This window comes from Aquarana catesbeiana, linkage group LG04 (genome assembly GCF_042186555.1).
Source record: "Aquarana catesbeiana isolate 2022-GZ linkage group LG04, ASM4218655v1, whole genome shotgun sequence".
Taxonomy (NCBI): domain Eukaryota; kingdom Metazoa; phylum Chordata; class Amphibia; order Anura; family Ranidae; genus Aquarana; species Aquarana catesbeiana.
The window spans coordinates 139,466,952-139,484,888 of record NC_133327.1 but is presented as its reverse complement, the minus strand read 5'-3'; the positions used below and the strand labels follow the sequence as shown (position 1 = coordinate 139,484,888).

The 17,937-nt window shown below is 45.5% G+C and overlaps 1 protein-coding gene across 1 annotated transcript in view; it reads right to left on the bottom strand.

Annotated features, from left to right (window-relative positions):
* Window positions 1–16,812: 16,812 nt before the first annotated feature.
* LOC141139537 (vitamin K-dependent protein C-like) overlaps window positions 16,813–17,937 on the bottom strand; it is a 154,143-nt gene continuing 153,018 nt past the window's right edge. The window contains exon 9 of the mRNA XM_073625775.1: window positions 16,813–17,551. Within this exon, the coding sequence (XP_073481876.1) occupies window positions 16,941–17,551 (611 nt within the window). The 3' untranslated portion in view covers window positions 16,813–16,940. The remainder of the gene's footprint in view (window positions 17,552–17,937) is intronic.

Genomic DNA, 17,937 nt, shown 5'->3' with positions numbered 1-17,937 from the left:
GCACTGTGTGAATAGACCCGCCAAGAGGAAAGTCAAGAAGAGTCAATCAAACTCATACTAGATAAATCTGTATTTATAAAAGTATGTTTGAAAAGCAGATCACATGTGAACTTTGGTGAATTTTGGGTGTAATCAACTTTCTTATGTCATGATCAGAGGCAGGACAGGGACGCTGGTACCCAAGGCTAAAATGCCAAAGTGTGCTCACTTGGCCAAGCTTTGATGGATGGATCTGCAGTAGCCAGGCTGATGTAGAGTGCAGAAATTACAGTCATGGTAACAGGATTGAACAGAATGGGAAGTTGTGATCTAGAAAAACTAGTGTGATTTAGTTCATTTGAGTACGAGGAAAAAGAGCCAGGATTTCAGTTTTAGACCCAAAAGCAAACAATTATAATATTGAGTTTACCAGTTCTTAGATGTGATGGCTGCATTTGTTTGCTTTTTTAGGATTTCTTTCCTTTATATTCCCCTGGGGATCCTGTCAGTAAGTCTGTTGTTTATCAACAGAAAAAGCTCTCTTGCGGATGTAGCAGTTAGAGGAATGAGACAAACCATTTACCACTACAGGGGTGCTTACAATGAGCAGATTTTATTTATACCTATAAAACCTTTATCTCAAAAGTAAAACAACTTTTGCTGTAATTGTTTGTGTAACTGCAATGTGAGCTGGAGTTTGGTTTCAATTTGTTAGTGTATCTAAATCTGCTAGTACATCTAACACTCCCCTCCCCCCAGATTGACAATGCTGCTGTCCAAGGGTGCCCTTGTGCTCCTTCATCCAGAGTGGTGGCACGTTAATACAGGAGGCGTGTTAGGCCCCATGCACACAAGACACCGGTGCAAACTCTGCTGAAAAGTTGGATTGTCATTTGCCACGTCACCTGCCACAAGTTGTGTATTGTCCACTTGCCACGTCACCTGCCACAAGTTGTGGATTTTACAATTGCCACAAGTTGTGGATTGTGTATTGTCCACTTGCCATGTCACCTGCCACAAGTTGTGGATTGTCCACTTGCCACGTCACTTGCCACATCACCTGCCACATCACTTGCCACAAGTTGTGGATTGTCCACTTGCCACGTCACTTGCCACGTCACTTGCCACAAGTTGTGGATTTTCCACTTGCCACGTCACCTGCCACAAGTTGTGGATTGTCCACTTGCCACGTCACCTGCCACATCACTTGCCACGTCACCTGCCACAAGTTGGATTGGGATTTGCCACGTCATCTGCCACAAGTTGTGTATTGTCCACTTGCCACGTCACCTGCCACAAAATGTGGATTCTCCACTTGCCACGTCACCTGCCGCAAGTTGCTTGTTCAAATCTAACAACATATGGGTCAAATTCCAATTATACTTTGGATAACAGCAATGCTAGTGGTGTATTGGATTGGATCAAGGGCTCATTAGGGTATATAAATGGTCTATGAATCATTGCAAGCAATTAAAATTGTTTAAAAATTTTTTAAATTTTTTTAATGGTTTTTCATCATTTGCCATCATTTTTGAGATTTTTAATGTAAAAAAAATAGGGCACCTTTAAAAAAACATGGTACCGGCGTTTAGCCGCGTTTGGTGTCTGAAACGTGGAAAACGTTTGCATCTGCACACATTTTTTTGCTTCTGGAAAAACGAGGTTTAGCGCAACTGCCTAAAAACACCAAAAAACAAGACTGTGTACATGGACACATAGGATAACATTGAATGAGTTCAGGGGCAGTTGAAAAAAGTGTCCAACTGCCTCTGAACACGCGTTTAACAGCGTCTCGTGTGCATGAGGCCTTACTGACCAGATTACAGAAACCTAATGCAGCCATCTAAGGATTGGTAAGCTGCAATATATTACATTTTTGGTTTTGGGTTTATTATCACTTTAATTAACATTATGGTAACCAGTGGCGGCCCGTCCATAGGGGCGCCCGGGCGCCGCCCCCCCGCCCCCCTCCTGTAGTCACAAAAAAAAAAAGAATAATTTGAAAAAAAAATTTTTTTTTTAAAACTGGCCCTTTAAGAAATAAAAAAAAAATCCTTTAACCTTAACATAGTGCACTGTAGCGCCGTACCCAGTGCGCTATGGGAAGCGCCACATCAATGCAATCACGAGATTGCAGAAGTGGCGCTTCATTTGCGGGGATTTAACCCGCCTTGGGGCGCAATAAAGAACGCTGAGTAGCTTCCGCCCGTAAAATCACTGTGATTCTACGGGCGGGAGCATTGTTGTTGAAGATCTCGAGGTCACTTCCGGGTTTTCTAAAACTGACGTAAGCAGGAAGTGACGTTGTCACGTCGGCAGCTCCGTTCTGCAGCCCGAGCAGCAGTGGCGGCCCGTCCATAGGGGGCGCCTGGGCGCTGCCCCCCTCCCCCTCCTGTAGTCACAAAAATAAGCCAAAAAAAAAAAATTAAAAAAAAAAAAAAAAAATTTTTTTAAAACTGGCCCTTTAAAAAATAAAAAAAATAAAAAACCTTAACATGTGGCGCCGGACACAGTGCACTATGGGAAGCGCCACGTCAATGCAATCACGAGATTGCAGACATGGCGCTTCATTTGCGGGGATTTAACCCGCCTTGGGGCACAATAAAGAACGCTGAGTAGCTTCTGCCCGTAAAATCACTGTGATTCTACGGGCGGGAGCATTGTTGTTGAAGATCTCGAGGTCACTTCCGGGTTTTCTAAAACTGACGAAAGCCGGAAGTGACGTCGTCATGTCGGCAGCTCCGTTCTTCAGCCCGAGCGGAGCTGCATAAGGTGAGAGAGAGCGCGCCTCCGCCTGCATAATAGAATCTTCCTAAATTCCGATTTCTGATACCGAATATTAATTAGAAATGTGATAAATCATCTCCCTGTGCCCCCCTGACAACGTGGAAACGGCTTAGTGACTGGCTGCCTGCACAAATTATTTTAGCAAAGCGTTTAGTTGACAAAAAATATGTGTGAAACAAAAGTAGAAGCACCTGACCCAAGCATGTTCAGTAACACTAACATGGGGTTTATTATTTTATTCCATTGTGTCAGTCACAGTCTGTTCCATTTTAAGACATTTGAAATGTCTTAAAATGGAACAGACTGACACAATATGGATAAAGTATTAAACCCCATGTTAGTGTTACTGAATATTAATGAGAGGCTTTGGTGCATCCACTTTTGTTTCACACACATTTCTGTCAATTAAATCCAATGTAAATCTCACCATAACATTGCAACTGATTTAAAAAATATCTGATTGAAGAATAGTGATTCTGTGGAATATAATAATCTACGTCATCACATTTCCATATCTTATATTACAGTAATTTTTAAAACTTCAACTTTTTCACAGTTTTTTTTTTTTTTTTTGACCGCCACACGCTGATGTATCCCTGGTTTGGGGACGGATGTGGTTGTTATGGCAGCAGCTAGCTGCCATAACCCCGGTATCCCCGTGTTCAGCCGGTGGTCGGCTACAAGATAAAAGTAATCTCTGCAGCGGATTCGCCGCAAGATCACTTTTATCGGTGGAGGGAGAGGGCCACCCGTCCCGCCGCGATCCGGTGCCCTCCGCCACTTACCGGAGCTGTCGGCAGCGGCGGAGGCGATCGCACGTGTCTCCTTGCTAGGTATGGAGACGAGTGAGGGAGAAGATGGCCCCCACCCGTCTCCATACCATAGCTGGACGGAAGCGACGTCAAAACGTCACTTCTGCCCATACTTCTTAAAGGCATTTTTTTTATGTCATTTTTTCAAAATGACAAAAATTTATTTACTTATTTATTTATTTATGTTTGCATTTAAGTCCAAATATGAGATGTGAGGACTTTTTGACCCCAGATCTCATATTTAAGAGGACCTGTCATGCTTTTTTCTATTACAAGGGATGTTTACATTCCTTGTAATAGGAATAAAAGTGACACTTTTTTTTTTTAAAACAGTGTAAAAATAAAAAATAAAAGGTCAAATAAATAAGAAAAAAAATTTTTTTAAATGCGTACCGTTCCGCCGAGCTCGCTTGCTGAAGCGAACGCATACGTGAGTAGCGCCTGCATAGGAAAACGGTATTCAAACCACACATGAGTTATTGCAGCGATCGGTAGAGAGCAATAATTCTAGCCCTAGACCTCCTCTGTAATGCAAAACATGCAACCGGTTGAATTTTTTAAATGTCGCCTATGGAGATTTTTTAAAGATAAAAGTTTGTCGCCATTCCACGAGCGGGCGCAATTTTGAAGCGTGACATGTTGGGTATCAATTTACTCGGCGTAACATTATCTTTCACAATATAAAAAAAATTGGGCTAACTTTAATGTTGTCTTATTTTTTAATTCAAAAATGTGTATTTTTTTTAAAAAAAGTGCGCTTATCGTTCTATGTATCCACCATTTGAACCACTTCAAACACTGGATGGGATATCCATGTCCGCACGTGGTCTGCATTTAAGCACACGCTGTATAGGAGTAGCAGTAAGGTGAGCTGCTTATAGACACGGAGGTGATCACACTGAAGATCTGTATGCTGCTTGGTGGTGGGACTGCTATATATTCACCTATATGGACTCACTGTACTCAGCTCCTTATTTATGTCAGCCAATTTGTGCTAGTTTTATGACTAGACCATTTGTACTTTTTGTTGAGTGTTTCATTTAAGTTTGATCAAATTCACCCATTCTATATTCATTTTTTGAGATATTTGTTCTAGGCCACATAGTTGCCACATTTGTTACACACTTTACATTTGATGTCATCATTTTTTATATCGATACCTCTTTTTTAGTGTATCTGAGGCCCCATTTGGGCTGTTTTCACCTCTCTATCACATTTATTATATACTTAGCCCCTTCCACATACCACTCCACTTCCCCTTTTATCACAGCACAACTACCATTTACTTTTTGTTTACACTCTTGACTAAAGGATTCGTCAACCTTGGGTCCTTACCATTAGATTAAAGACACAGACCGCGTGACATGGGTTTTAAAAGGCCACAGCAGCCCCATTTATTAACCAAATAATAAATAACATAACGTGAAAACACGTAACACATACCCGTAAGAACAAAAATAATATCCAACAGCAAGAGGTCTTTGGGTGTATTAAAAAGGCACACTTTAATGACTTTAATGGTCTATATCCTCAGCTGTGCCCCAACTGGCTCGAGGACGCTCGGACATCACACCAACTTCCATATTTCCTTCCCCCAGGGGACTTATCTCCTGGGAGAACCACCGCTAACCAAAGGAAAGCGCCATCCTTAGATGGGCCCCACTAATCCTGTGACCATGCAAAATTTTCACTGACCCCCCAAAGACCCCTTGAACCGCCGACTGCTGCGACAAAATTGAACAGTACACCTTAACATGAAATTATACCATAACCATAAATATAGTTGTTTTTTTTTTTTTTTTTTTTATGTTTCTTTTTTTTTTTTTTTTTTATGTGTTCCTTCTCTTTTTTTTTTTTTTTTGAAAAGCAAAACATGTAACAACAACAACATGTACCCCATCCTTAAATACCAACACTCCCTCAACCTGTCCAGCATGTTAACCCCTAACACAAGGGCGGGAGGGTGGGAAGATGTCTCCTCTCCAACTTCTCTGAATGATGAAGAATCCACCCCCTACACCGGACCCCAAGCCTCTGGCCCTGCCCCATCTGCTTTCTACCTCCAATCAGGTAAGAGATGGCTTCTTGCCCCCACCACTGACCTGACTGACCGTTACTTGACCCCTGTTCCTCCCATAGTCATGCAGCCCCTGCGTCCATTCTCTCCTATGGGTCTCACTTGACTAAAGGATTCGTCAACCTTGGGTCCTTACCATTAGATTAAAGACACAGACCGCGTGACATGGGTTTTAAAAGGCCACAGCAGCCCCATTTATTAACCAAATAATAAATAACATAACGTGAAAACACGTAACACATACCCGTAAGAACAAAAATAATATCCAACAGCAAGAGGTCTTTGGGTGTATTAAAAAGGCACACTTTAATGACTTTAATGGTCTATATCCTCAGCTGTGCCCCAACTGGCTCGAGGACGCTCGGACATCACACCAACTTCCATATTTCCTTCCCCCAGGGGACTTATCTCCTGGGAGAACCACCGCTAACCAAAGGAAAGCGCCATCCTTAGATGGGCCCCACTAATCCTGTGACCATGCAAAATTTTCACTGACCCCCCAAAGACCCCTTGAACCGCCACATGAGCTTGATTGAAAACCTCATTCAAGCGAATCCCTCCACACCTGCAAAGCCCGAACCACCCCTTCCTGAAGGCCAAGGGACCAGATGTCTATACCCACAGCATTTAAATGAACACCGTCATCTCTCCAATAGCGAACAGACTGATCCTCCAACTCCCTGTGTCGGACCACTATACCTCACAACCTGGCCACAAACTTCCCAATCTCCCGGTTCAACTTGGTTCTGGCTTTGTTCATTTGAACTACGGAGCGGGCGAAACGCAACCTCTTTCTCGCCACAATATCGGACCATACTATGATGCAGCCAGGGAAATCACGCAAAAGGCGCAAAACATCAAACTTTATATCCCTCGCCAAATCCCTGGCTGCACGCACCCCTAAATCATTGCCCCCTGCCTGGAGAACTACCACATTTGGTGGCCTGTCAACTCTGGCAAATTAATGAAATTCCGGGATAACCTGGCCCCACATCATTCCACGAATCCCTAACCATTTTAGGACAGCCTCACTCCGTGAAATGCCCAGTTGTCTCCCATCCGGTCGGACATCTGCCCGAACAGCCCCCCAGAAAACATATGAATCCCCCAGGATCCCCCCCAGACCAGTAAGAAGACCTGAAAGGAAACAAAAGGAACATAGAACCATGCACAACATACAATGACACTTCAAAGCAGATGAGGGCGAACATAAATCTTAAAACGATCTGACTCCCACCTCCCTATCCGTCTCACTACCTATGAATCCAAACCCAACCTGGCCGCTTCTGTGGCTGCCCCCACACGAAAGGAGTGAGTATTAAACTGTGAAACCTCCCTACCCGCCTGCTTTAAACAACGCCGGAAAACGGACAAAATTTGAAAACGCGACAGAGATGAACCATCTTTGTGCAATAAAAAGGTCCCCGACCCCAACCCTCTCGCTTCAAGATACCGTTGCACCAAAGAAACCGGACAAACAGATGCCGGCAGTACCCGAAACAATGACACAGAAACTCCTTTTCCCAACTGATCCGATTTAGACTTACTAATATGAATCTGAACACACTCCCCTGACATTGTCACGTCGTTCAATTGTAACCCCCCGGCCCCTGACCTGTTCTTGCTCACCAGCTCCCCAATACGCAACGCCCCGAAAAATGCTAATGAAAAAGCCACCGTGAACCGCCTCACCTCATAATTGGAAGTACCAACCCCTGGCAACAGCCCAACCAACTCCTGAAGCAAGTCAAACGAGACCAGGTGCCTAGAATCCAGATGCACTCGCCCCTTCCGGAACCCCTTCATGGCCTGGCGCACCCTAAAATCCTTTGTCACATCCGTCAGGCCTTGACTCCGAAAGAAAAAGGCTAAGGCAGCTAAACTCTTGTTAATTTTCAACACCGATGTGCCCTGCGCAAACCCATTCCCAATAAAGTACAGCAGCAAAGCCAAATACTCCTGTTGTGAAACATTCCTCCCAACCGAACTTACCAGGTCAGACCACTCACCCCACACCGACGAGTACGCTGCCCATGTACCCCCGGTCACCGATCGACGTAACAGCTCCTCCGTTACTCCAATGCCAGTCTCCACAGCCTGTCTGGACAAGGAACCCCCAGTTGCTCCGACTCCGGCGCCAACCTTCGAAACCTTGTCCACTGAAAACGAGACAAAGAATCGGCAATGGAATTCAAAAACACCTGGGACATGAACAGCTTGTACAAGACAATTCAAACTTAAACACCGTAAAACCAAGTGACGCAGCAATCGCACCACCGGCGGCGAAGAAGCTGACAAGCTCAATATTACCTCCACCACCCCCAAGTTGTCGCAATGAAAACAGACCCGCCGGTCCCGAAATTTGGAGCCCCAAATCTCAACCGCCACCACAATCGGAAATAGTTCCAGCAACACTAAATTACGCAAGAACCCCGCCACACTCCACTCCTTGGGCCACGCCGCCGCGCACCAAGCCCCTTGGCAAAAAGCCCCAAAGCCCGAACTACCCGCCGCATGCGTGAAAATGTCAATGTCGGAAGCAGCCACAACAGAGGCCATCCATAATGACCTGCCATTATACGTGACCAAAATTTTTTCCCAAACCCTCAGGTCAGCCTTCAGTTCCCTTGAAAGCCTAATAAAGTGATGCGGCATAAGAACCCCTGCGGTAACAGCACAGAGACGACGACTAAAGATGCGTCCCATAGGCATGATGCGGCAGGCGAAATTAAGCTTACCCAATAACGACTGCAACTGCCTAAGCCTCACCTTCTTTTGCCGCCAGCGCCTCAGCCACCCCCCGACGCAAGTCTTCCAGTTTGTCGCTCAGGAGCCGACATTCCATGAGACGCGTGTCAATGATAATGCCCAAAAATTGTATGACCGTGGAAGGACCTTCCGTTTTACCCGGCGCCAAGGGAATCCCAAAACGGGTCGCAATAGATTCCAAAGTGTGCAACATTACTGAGCAGACTGAAAAATCCGGAGGACCAATGCAAAGGAAATCATCGAGATAGTGCAGCACCGACCCCAACTGAGTCTCTGCCCGAACCACCCATTCCACGAAGGTGCTGAAGACCTCAAAATATGCGCAAGAAATGGAACCCCATCGGAAGACACCGGTCAAGATAAAACTGCCCCCCCAACGACAACCCAGCAAATGCTGAATGTCCGGGTGCACTGGTAGCAAGCGAAAAGCGGATTCCCTTTTTTTGGGGACAACCCCCAAGAGGGACACGTGTAAAGACGACACGGGGGGGGGGGCTCGAATGGTCCAGCCATTCTCCCAAGTTCCACCTCCTTCGCCAATTTGGCAGAAACAACCTGTGGAAATTGGCGGGTTGATGTTAAGTTTTTGTGCCGAGGCGACGGGGTCACTGGCCCCAAACACGGGATCCGAAAACCATGTGCAAAACCATCAGCCAAAAAACGTGCCGCCTCCCTCCGCGGATACCTATCTAGATACGGCACCATCGCGAGGAGGTTTACCGGCGTCTTCCCTTTTTGAAGCTGACTCGACGGGTTGGGACTTTTCCTTCCTAAAACACTTGACATAACTGTGGGAGCCCCCGCAACCAGAGCACTCGTGACGGAAGCGACAGTTCGTGCCAAAACGGCACGACCCCTCGTTATACTGCCAACAAATTCCTTTCCGTTGTGAGGCCGACTGTCCAGCGGTACTTGAACCACCGCCCCCCCCCAAGAAAGGGCTGTCCCGACCCGTGCTTGGGACATAAGCTTCATCCAAAGCCCAATGTCCTTATGATCCCAACACAAGCCCGGACGCAAAGCTTTGCGCTGTCGGAATTGCTTGTCATAACGCAACCAAGCAACACCCCCATAAACCCGATAAGCCTCCCCAATGGCATCCAGATAACAAAAAAGTGGAGAACCATTCTCCGGCGCTCTTTCGCCAATCACGCTAGCCAAGATGGCAAACGCCTGAAGCCAATTCGCAAAAGTGCGCGGAATAAGCCTCCAGCGACGCTTCTCTTCCTCCTCCTTCTTGCTTTCGTCTGCCTTCCCTTTGTCAATAGTAAATTTTTCCAATGGCAAAAGAGAGAATATTTCAACATATTCCCCTTTCCAAATTTTTTCCCGTACGTCTGGCTTCAAATGCACCCCCAGTGGGCCCTCGAAGCACACGTAGATTTCGCACTTCGCCGCATCCGCCAACCGAACCTTATTCTCAGCAGCCTTCTTCCCTTTACTCGCGGCCGCCCCAGACACTTCTGTCAGCGACGCGGCTGTTATGCTATCACCGGGGGACGCCACCGTTGAGGGAACCGTGGTAGGAAAACTAGAGATCCCGCTCCAGGCAGCCGGAGCCCATGCCCCAACAGGCCCCTGAGATGTGCTAGGAGTTCCCGCCGGGTCAAAACGAGCCAACAAATCCCGAAAACCTGCAAAAATTGCGGACAAAACCGGCGCTGCACCCACATCTCCCCCTACAATTCCTGATCCACCTGTACCAGCCCCCGCAGAAACCCCCACTGCACCCCCCCCACCCGACTATTAAGTATAGGTAAAATTGGCGACTTACCAGGCTGCAGCCGCACTGCCACACGACTAGCCGTCTGTCCGGATCCCCTGACTCTTCAAGGCAGGACGCCTCCCGCCTGACCGATCATCATCATCATCTGCGCTGGTAATCTCACCGGACTCAGCCGAAGAATCTTGCCACGGCGACGTCCCCTGCCTCCCTCGCACCGACGACTCCTCATCTGGGCTCCCGGAAGCCTCCTCTTCAGTCCCAGGCACAGTTCTCACCCCCGAAGAGCTGCTGGGCACTGTAGTACCCCCAGCTGCAGCAGGGACGCGCTGTCTCTTTAAGGGGGGGTGTCCCCCAGCTTGAAGACTTGTACAGCTCCCGGCCTGCGATCCCGCTGGCGAACCAGCAGAGGGCGCTCCAACCCCCCTGCCGTTCGTGTCAGTTCCTTTCTGATGCAGAAAACCTCTTCTGTGCAGCGGCCGTGGAGGGAGCCGAACGCTCCGGAGCCCTGCGTCTGCGGCTGGCGGGGGACGATGGCGGCACCCCCCCAGTGATATGCCTCCGGTCCTGTGGCTCTACATCGCTCGGAGCAGCTGAGGGGCAAGTCCGCCCCCCACCGCTGACACCGCTGCTTCTCCCACGCCAAGCCGTCCTCCCCACCGTGACATCCATGTGGGGGGGGGGGGGATGGCTGCCGCCTGCTCCGGCCTGTGTTGCGAGCCACTGGAGAGCGCCGGGGGGTAGGATTCCTCCCAGGGCCCCCACCGGAACTGATAGGATGCAGCCCGGCAGCCAGCCCTGGAGGGTCCCTGGAATAGGGGCTCCTTCTAGCCTGTTGAGCCCGTGGGACAGGAGATGGGCTCAGGCGCTCCGGAGGGTGCACCTTCCTGGCTCGTTTTCGCCCTGGGGGAGAAGGGGCAGGTGAGGGGAAAGCTCCCGACCCCCCAAGCACATCAGATAGCTGCTGTTGCAGCCACTGAGGGCCCCGCTCGACCGCTGCGGCCCTGACCTGAGCCAGCAAGGCATCAAGATCACTTATCTCCCTATTTCTCTAACCTGCAGGTGATCAGCAAGGGTGTCCCTAGAAGATGTCTCCTCTCCAACTTCTCTGAATGATGAAGAATCCACCCCCTACACCGGACCCCAAGCCTCTGGCCCTGCCCCATCTGCTTTCTACCTCCAATCAGGTAAGAGATGGCTTCTTGCCCCCACCACTGACCTGACTGACCGTTACTTGACCCCTGTTCCTCCCATAGTCATGCAGCCCCTGCGTCCATTCTCTCCTATGGGTCTCACTTTCTGTTTGGATCAGTCACATAGGTGTTGCAGCAGTATCCCTTAGTATAGGTTCTTCGTGACAGCGCGGCAGTCACTCACATTCAGAGCCTGGTATATGATGTACAGAGCCCTGTGTATAATGTACAGCCTGGTATATGATGTGCAGAGTCCTGTGTATAATGTACAGCCTGGTATATGATGTGTAGAATACCTCTTTTACATCAGAAGCTCCCCATGACAGAAGAGTCCCTCCTTTCACACCAGACACCCCCTATCACATCAGGATCCCCCTTTCACATTAGAAGCCCCCTCATCACACCCAAGAGCCACCCCTCCCCCCTGTATGTCAGAAGCCCCCATCATATCAGAGTTGCTGCAGACCGGGTAAAATCTTGTAGTGGGTCGGATGTCGTTCTCATGCCATAGTTTGGAGACCCCTAGTCTATACTGCCTTTCAAGTGTGCAATCTAAAGGGAAATACCCCAAAAAAACAACTGATAGCTATTGTTTTTCCAAGATAAGCTTAAAGTTTCTGGCTGTGTTTTTCACATGGCAATATTGAATAAACATGCATCCAGAACAGCTGGAAAAATTTGGTGATCAGATTGAACCTACATAATGTACCCTGTACACTTGTCCTCTGAAGTCTATTGCCACAGTATAAAAGCCAGCCAGGAGCTCAGCACAGGGATGGGGGGAACCCCTTATAATGGGCACAGCAGCCAGCAGCTGTACAGACCCGGAACTTTGCACAGGGATGGTGGGAACCCCTCATTATGGGCACAGTGAGGCTGCAATTGATGGGCACAGTGAGGCTGCATTTGATGAAATAGACACTTGCATTTGGCAGTGCCATCTCTCTTTTAAACTTACCCATATTTTCATTTGACTCGTAGGTATTGATCATTGTAGAATTTGTTTTGAAAATGAGTGAAAATTTGGTTCCATCTTTAAAACTATTTCCCTTCACAAGGTGTTCAGATGAGGAAAAAAAGAGGATAAAGGAGCTTGGACCACATCAACCCAACTTGCAAATTCAGCAGAGGTCAAGTGATCGTGGTCGAGTTTACACTCGAAGCTTTTCCACTGCTTCTTATAATAAATGGAGTTGGCTACCTGGATGTGATGTGACTCATGCCTATTATTGTTTTCCCTGTTTGCTATTCCAAAGTCATGGCACCGACACGCTGTGGATATCAACAGGGGTTAACGACCTAAAGCATCTCACTGAAAAGTGCAAGCGGCATGAAATTACCCAAAGCCATCTTGACAATGTTATGAGGCTCGAGTTTTTTGGGAAGCGTAGCATTAGTGAACAGCTAGATGCAGGCTACAGAATTGCCATTAGAAAACACAATGAAGAGGTCTCAAAAAATAGACACATCCTATCTCGAATAATAGACTGTGTGAAATTTTGGGGTGCATTTGAGCTGGCTTTGCGTGGCCATGATCAGAGTGAGAGCTCCGATAATCCTGGGATATTCCGTGGCTTGATCGATTTTGTTGCTTCTCTTGATGGAGTTTTGAAAGAGCACCTTGAGAATGCCACTGTTTTTAAGGGAACTTCAAAAACTGTGCAGAATGAGCTGTTGGACTGCATGTTGTCTGTAGTGAAGGAGCACATTATTCAAGAAGCACAGAGCAGCAATTTAATTTCAATCCAGGCTGACGAGACCACTGATTGTGCCACACAGTGCCAACTTGTGCTTGTGCTGTGCTACATTGATGCCAAAAACAATGTACAGGTGAGGTTTTTTGAGTTTATTCCTCTACATTCCGCTAATGCAGATTCCATTGCTACAGCACTACAAGAGCGTCTTGCTGTCATCCTTCCAGGGGATCAGAAACATAAACTTATCTCCCAAGCATATGATGGAGCCAGCGTGATGAGGGGTGCCACTTCAGGGGTTCAAAAGCAGATTCAGGATTTGTACCCAAATGCCCATTACATCCACTGCTATGCACATCAGCTCAATCTGATAATGCAACAGGCCACTTCTCAAATACCCAAAGTGAGGCTTTTTTTTGCTAACCTTGGAGGATTTGCCAGCTTTTTTGCAAGATCACCCAAGCGCACAGATGTACTTGATAAAGTAGTTGCCCATAGACTACCAACATCAAGCAGTGTCAGATGGAACTTCCACAGCCGTGCCGTCAATACAGTGTTTGAGCACAGAGAGGACCTCATCCGCTGTTTTGAAACCATGCGAGACTCAGGTGACTTTGACCTTGTTACCATGAGAGAGGCAGCAGGCTTTGCCGTGCTGCTGGAGGATCAGGATTTTAAATATTTTCTTACGCTTTTCCACAACATCATGCCACATGTGGATCTCCTCTATGCCAAACTCCAGAAGAAGGACATAGATTCAGTCCACATTAAGGGGAGCATCCAGCAGTTCCAGCGGGACATACAGTAGATCAGGTAGCAGCTGTATTCCTCCTTTTCCATGTGTTGTTGTTATTATTATAATTTTTTTTATTATTATTATTGCTCATACATTTTGCAGAGATTCTATGCCATCCCTGGTTGACCAAAGCAGTCAAGGTGGTTCTCAACCGAAGAGGCGGGGCTCGCTGAATCCAGGAGAACATAAACGCATTGCAACCGAGGTGAGTTTTAATTTGTTGCATTATTTGTATTTTTGATAGCTCACTTATAGATATGAAGATTGGAAAGAAAAATATTTTTCTTACAATATTCATATAAAAATGATGTGATCTAAAAGGATTTGTTATTCCCTCTAGTGGATAACATTAGTATTACAGCCTTCATTTGTGTTAGCTGCCTGAACATCAGAAATGCATGAGACTTGACATATTTACTAAGAATGTCTTGTCCAATTGTATGGAGTTCTGAGAAATTATGAATTCAAAACCACTGAAACTGATCTCCCTTTATAACTTAAAACTAAATATTTTAAAATGGCCAGTTTTAATGTTATGAAGGGAGATCAGTTTCAGTGTTTTTGAATCCATAATTTTTCAGAACTCCATACTATTGGACAAGACATTCTTAGTAAATATGTATAAGTTTCATGCATTTCTGATGCTCAGGGAGCTAACACAGATGACATTGACATTTTGTCATCACTACCTAATTTTTGTTTTTATGCTTCACTCTATAGGTCTGTGATACCATACTATTACACACCATGCAACGTTTCTCCTTCACAAAACACCTTGTTAGTGCCACTTTGCTTCAAGCAGACAAGTTTGAACAGTACGCAAAGGAGTTTCCAGAGGATGCACTGAGTGAGACTTTGAAGGCCTATCCAATGCTCAATAAGAATAAGTTAAAGACAGAGCTTGGTCTCATCTACTGCACAGAAGAGTTCAAAAAGTGCAATGGTGCTGTGGACCTATTCCAGCTGTTTGTGGAGAACAATCTTGCTCATGTATTTAGAGAGACTGTCACTCTGCTAAAGATCCTCATCACCACACCCATGACCACAGCAGAAGCTGAGAGGTGCTTCTCAACCTTAAAAAGAATTAAGACTTTTCTGAGAAATAGCATGACCCAGGAGAGGCTGAATGCATTGGCCATGCTGTCAATGGAAAAGTGAGTGGTGACAGAGATGACTGACTTCAACCAGAAGGTCATAGGGAAATTTGCAAGCCAGAAAGAAAGGAGAGCAAAATTTATTTTCAAATAGTTCTACTGGCACTAATGTGAATGTGGCGTGCATTTGTATTCAGTCACCTTTTCAGAGTTTTTTTGTTGTTGTTTGTTGTACAATAAAGTTTGTTTGCTGTTGTAAAAAAAATCACTGATTCGTGGTATATTTATTGCATTCTTTAACAGTTGACTTAAACATTAACATTTTCAATATTTTATCTAGATATATAATCTGTCCTGTGATGCTGGGACTGTATACTCTGCCCTGTGATCTGAGCCGTATACTCCTGACACTATGGGTGGAAGCAAGTATAATACAGGGGACGGAGTGGGTGGATTATATAAGGGGTGTGGTTTATGAGAAGTGGGAGGGGGTCAAAATTTATGGGCGGGGTCTGGCGCCCCCCCATCCAAAAATTTCCCCAGCCGCCACTGATGGTAACCAAAATTGTTCTTCAGTCTGGGAGGTAGATTATAACGCATCCATAGTGTGAATTTTATTGTGCAAGTTTTCCTTTTATTATGACACTAAAATTATTTTTCTAATATAGAATAAATGCAGTGCTACAAAACGAAAAGGCTTGTTTACATTTGTGTTAGCCGTCTGAAGTGCAATCCACTGTGGACCGCTCTTCAGAGGGTGTTTGACAGATGGTGAGGAGGTGTTATGTCACAACCTCACTGCCTGTTTTAGCCTCGCAAATATAAAACCACCACACCGCAACCACATGCATTTTACGTGGTTGCAGCATGGCCCTATTCACTTGGATGGGTGGCATTTGGCGAAAGGTACTGCCTGCCAAATATAACAATGTGGATCATTTTTCCTGTGTCACAGTATGTGTATATCCCCATGTTGCTGCCTTTGCAGCATATAGGGAACATTTGGGAGAAGTAAAAAAGCCTCCCAACCGCATGTTTTTATCACCTCTCTCTCCCAACCACAAGTGTAGACTATAAACACTATTTTTATAAGTTTCATATAAATGATAAATATTAAACCCTAAGTTTAGCCTAAAATACAAACATAAACATCAGCACAAGGGACGTAACTCACATTTAGTAGAATGTGTCCCTTGTGCTGATTCTCGGTTTAGAAGAAGTTTTGCACTTTCCTACCCACCCACCATAATATTTAGGTGCAGCAGGGGTTAATACAACTGAAGGGCTGTCAGGAGCTCTCACCCACCCATTATGCCTTGCCTTGTCATTCATAGAAGCTGTACAATAGCTTCTATAGATGACACAGGATCTCTGAATGGGTGACTGACCGGCGATTGAGAGCTCTGCCTCTTCCATTAAGAGATCCTTCGTCATTAATAGAAGCTGTCGTTTGGCATCTATGAATGGTACAGCGGGAAGGAAAGGGTGTGAAATGTCAAGCTTCACAGAAAGATTATAGCAGCGGGGGGGTTGGGGGGGGGCTTGGGTGGTTTTATAGGGGATAAGGGTAGGAGAGAGGAAAATGTATCCTAAATCAAGAAGAATCAGCACAAGGGACACATACTAAATACAAGTTATATCCGTTTGCCTTTTTTATTTGTAATTTAGGCTAAAAATAGGCTATCAAATTAAAAAATATAGCAAAAAATTTATAAGGAAATTACAAAAACACCTTCACTGTTAATTGATGGCAAATAAGGGTTAAACAGACATAACACTGATTTGGGAATGAAGGCCCCTTGACCACAGTGTCCAGCCCTGGTTTGCATTTAACAATTATTGGTAACCAAGTCTCTATTCTTTTACAATAATAAGGAAAAGTATGGCATTTGGTTATGATCTTTATTGCATTTCTTTTTAAAATGCTGGCAAATACCGTAGTTAAAACAATATTTTTCATGGAAATGATCGCACTTGTCTTTAGATGGGTTGCAGTAGTTGTTTTCTAATAGACAATTATCTTTCAGTTTTTTTTTGTGACTCTTTTGGATTCGGCTTCACTTTTTTTAACTCGGTCTCATAGCTTGCCATTGTCTGACCGATCCAGTCGAGGTAATAATGAACTTTAGTGTAGACTCCAAAATTATCTAGCCGTCCACAACCCTCTCCCCAACTCACAAGCCCAGTAAGGAACCAGGTATCACCAAATCTAGTCACCATGGGCCCCCCACTATCCCCAGAGCATGCATCCTGATTGTCTCCCAGGGTTCCTGCACATAGCATATTATCTGTTATTCTGGCACGCATAACATCTGAACAGTTGTTTTGGGAGACTATAGGGACCTGTATGTAGCTAAGGATCATCGTGCGGTTGCGATAGGTTTGATCCTGGTACCCCCAGCCAGTTACAATTGTCCCTGTGCCCTCTACTGTCAGGTTTGTTTCAGCAAGTCCATAGCTTGGTAGACAAATGGGCAGCACATATTTGTTATACACAGCTGCCTGGTTAAGACGCATAAGAGCAATGTCATTATTGACTTCTACAGCGTCAAATTTGGGATGAAGGATGAGCTTGGTGACTATAATTTGCTGCTCTGTGTCTTCCAGAATCCGGCGGTCATATTCACCTGTAATAAAATGTGTTTCAAGAATAAGAGAGGGTAGATATTAGAAATAACTTTTTAGCTGGTATATAGCAGAGATATATGACACAGTAATAATGACTACAACAATTCAAATACAGAAATATTTTTTTTTATTTCCAGTCTTTAAAGGAAGGCCACAGTTTTGTTAAAAAGTACCCACAAGTAAATTATGTAAATCTTTTCAAGATTTAAATTATTTTAGCTAATACGTTTGGAATGGGGAGTACACTTTTGAGTAGAGAGTCCACTAGCAAAAAACTGAAGCATAACGGTTTTAACAATATCTCTGGGTCATTTTATTTAGTATGCACCAAGTTTGTAAAAATTAGTGAAGTGGTTTAATGACAAATTATTCTCCATCATTTAAT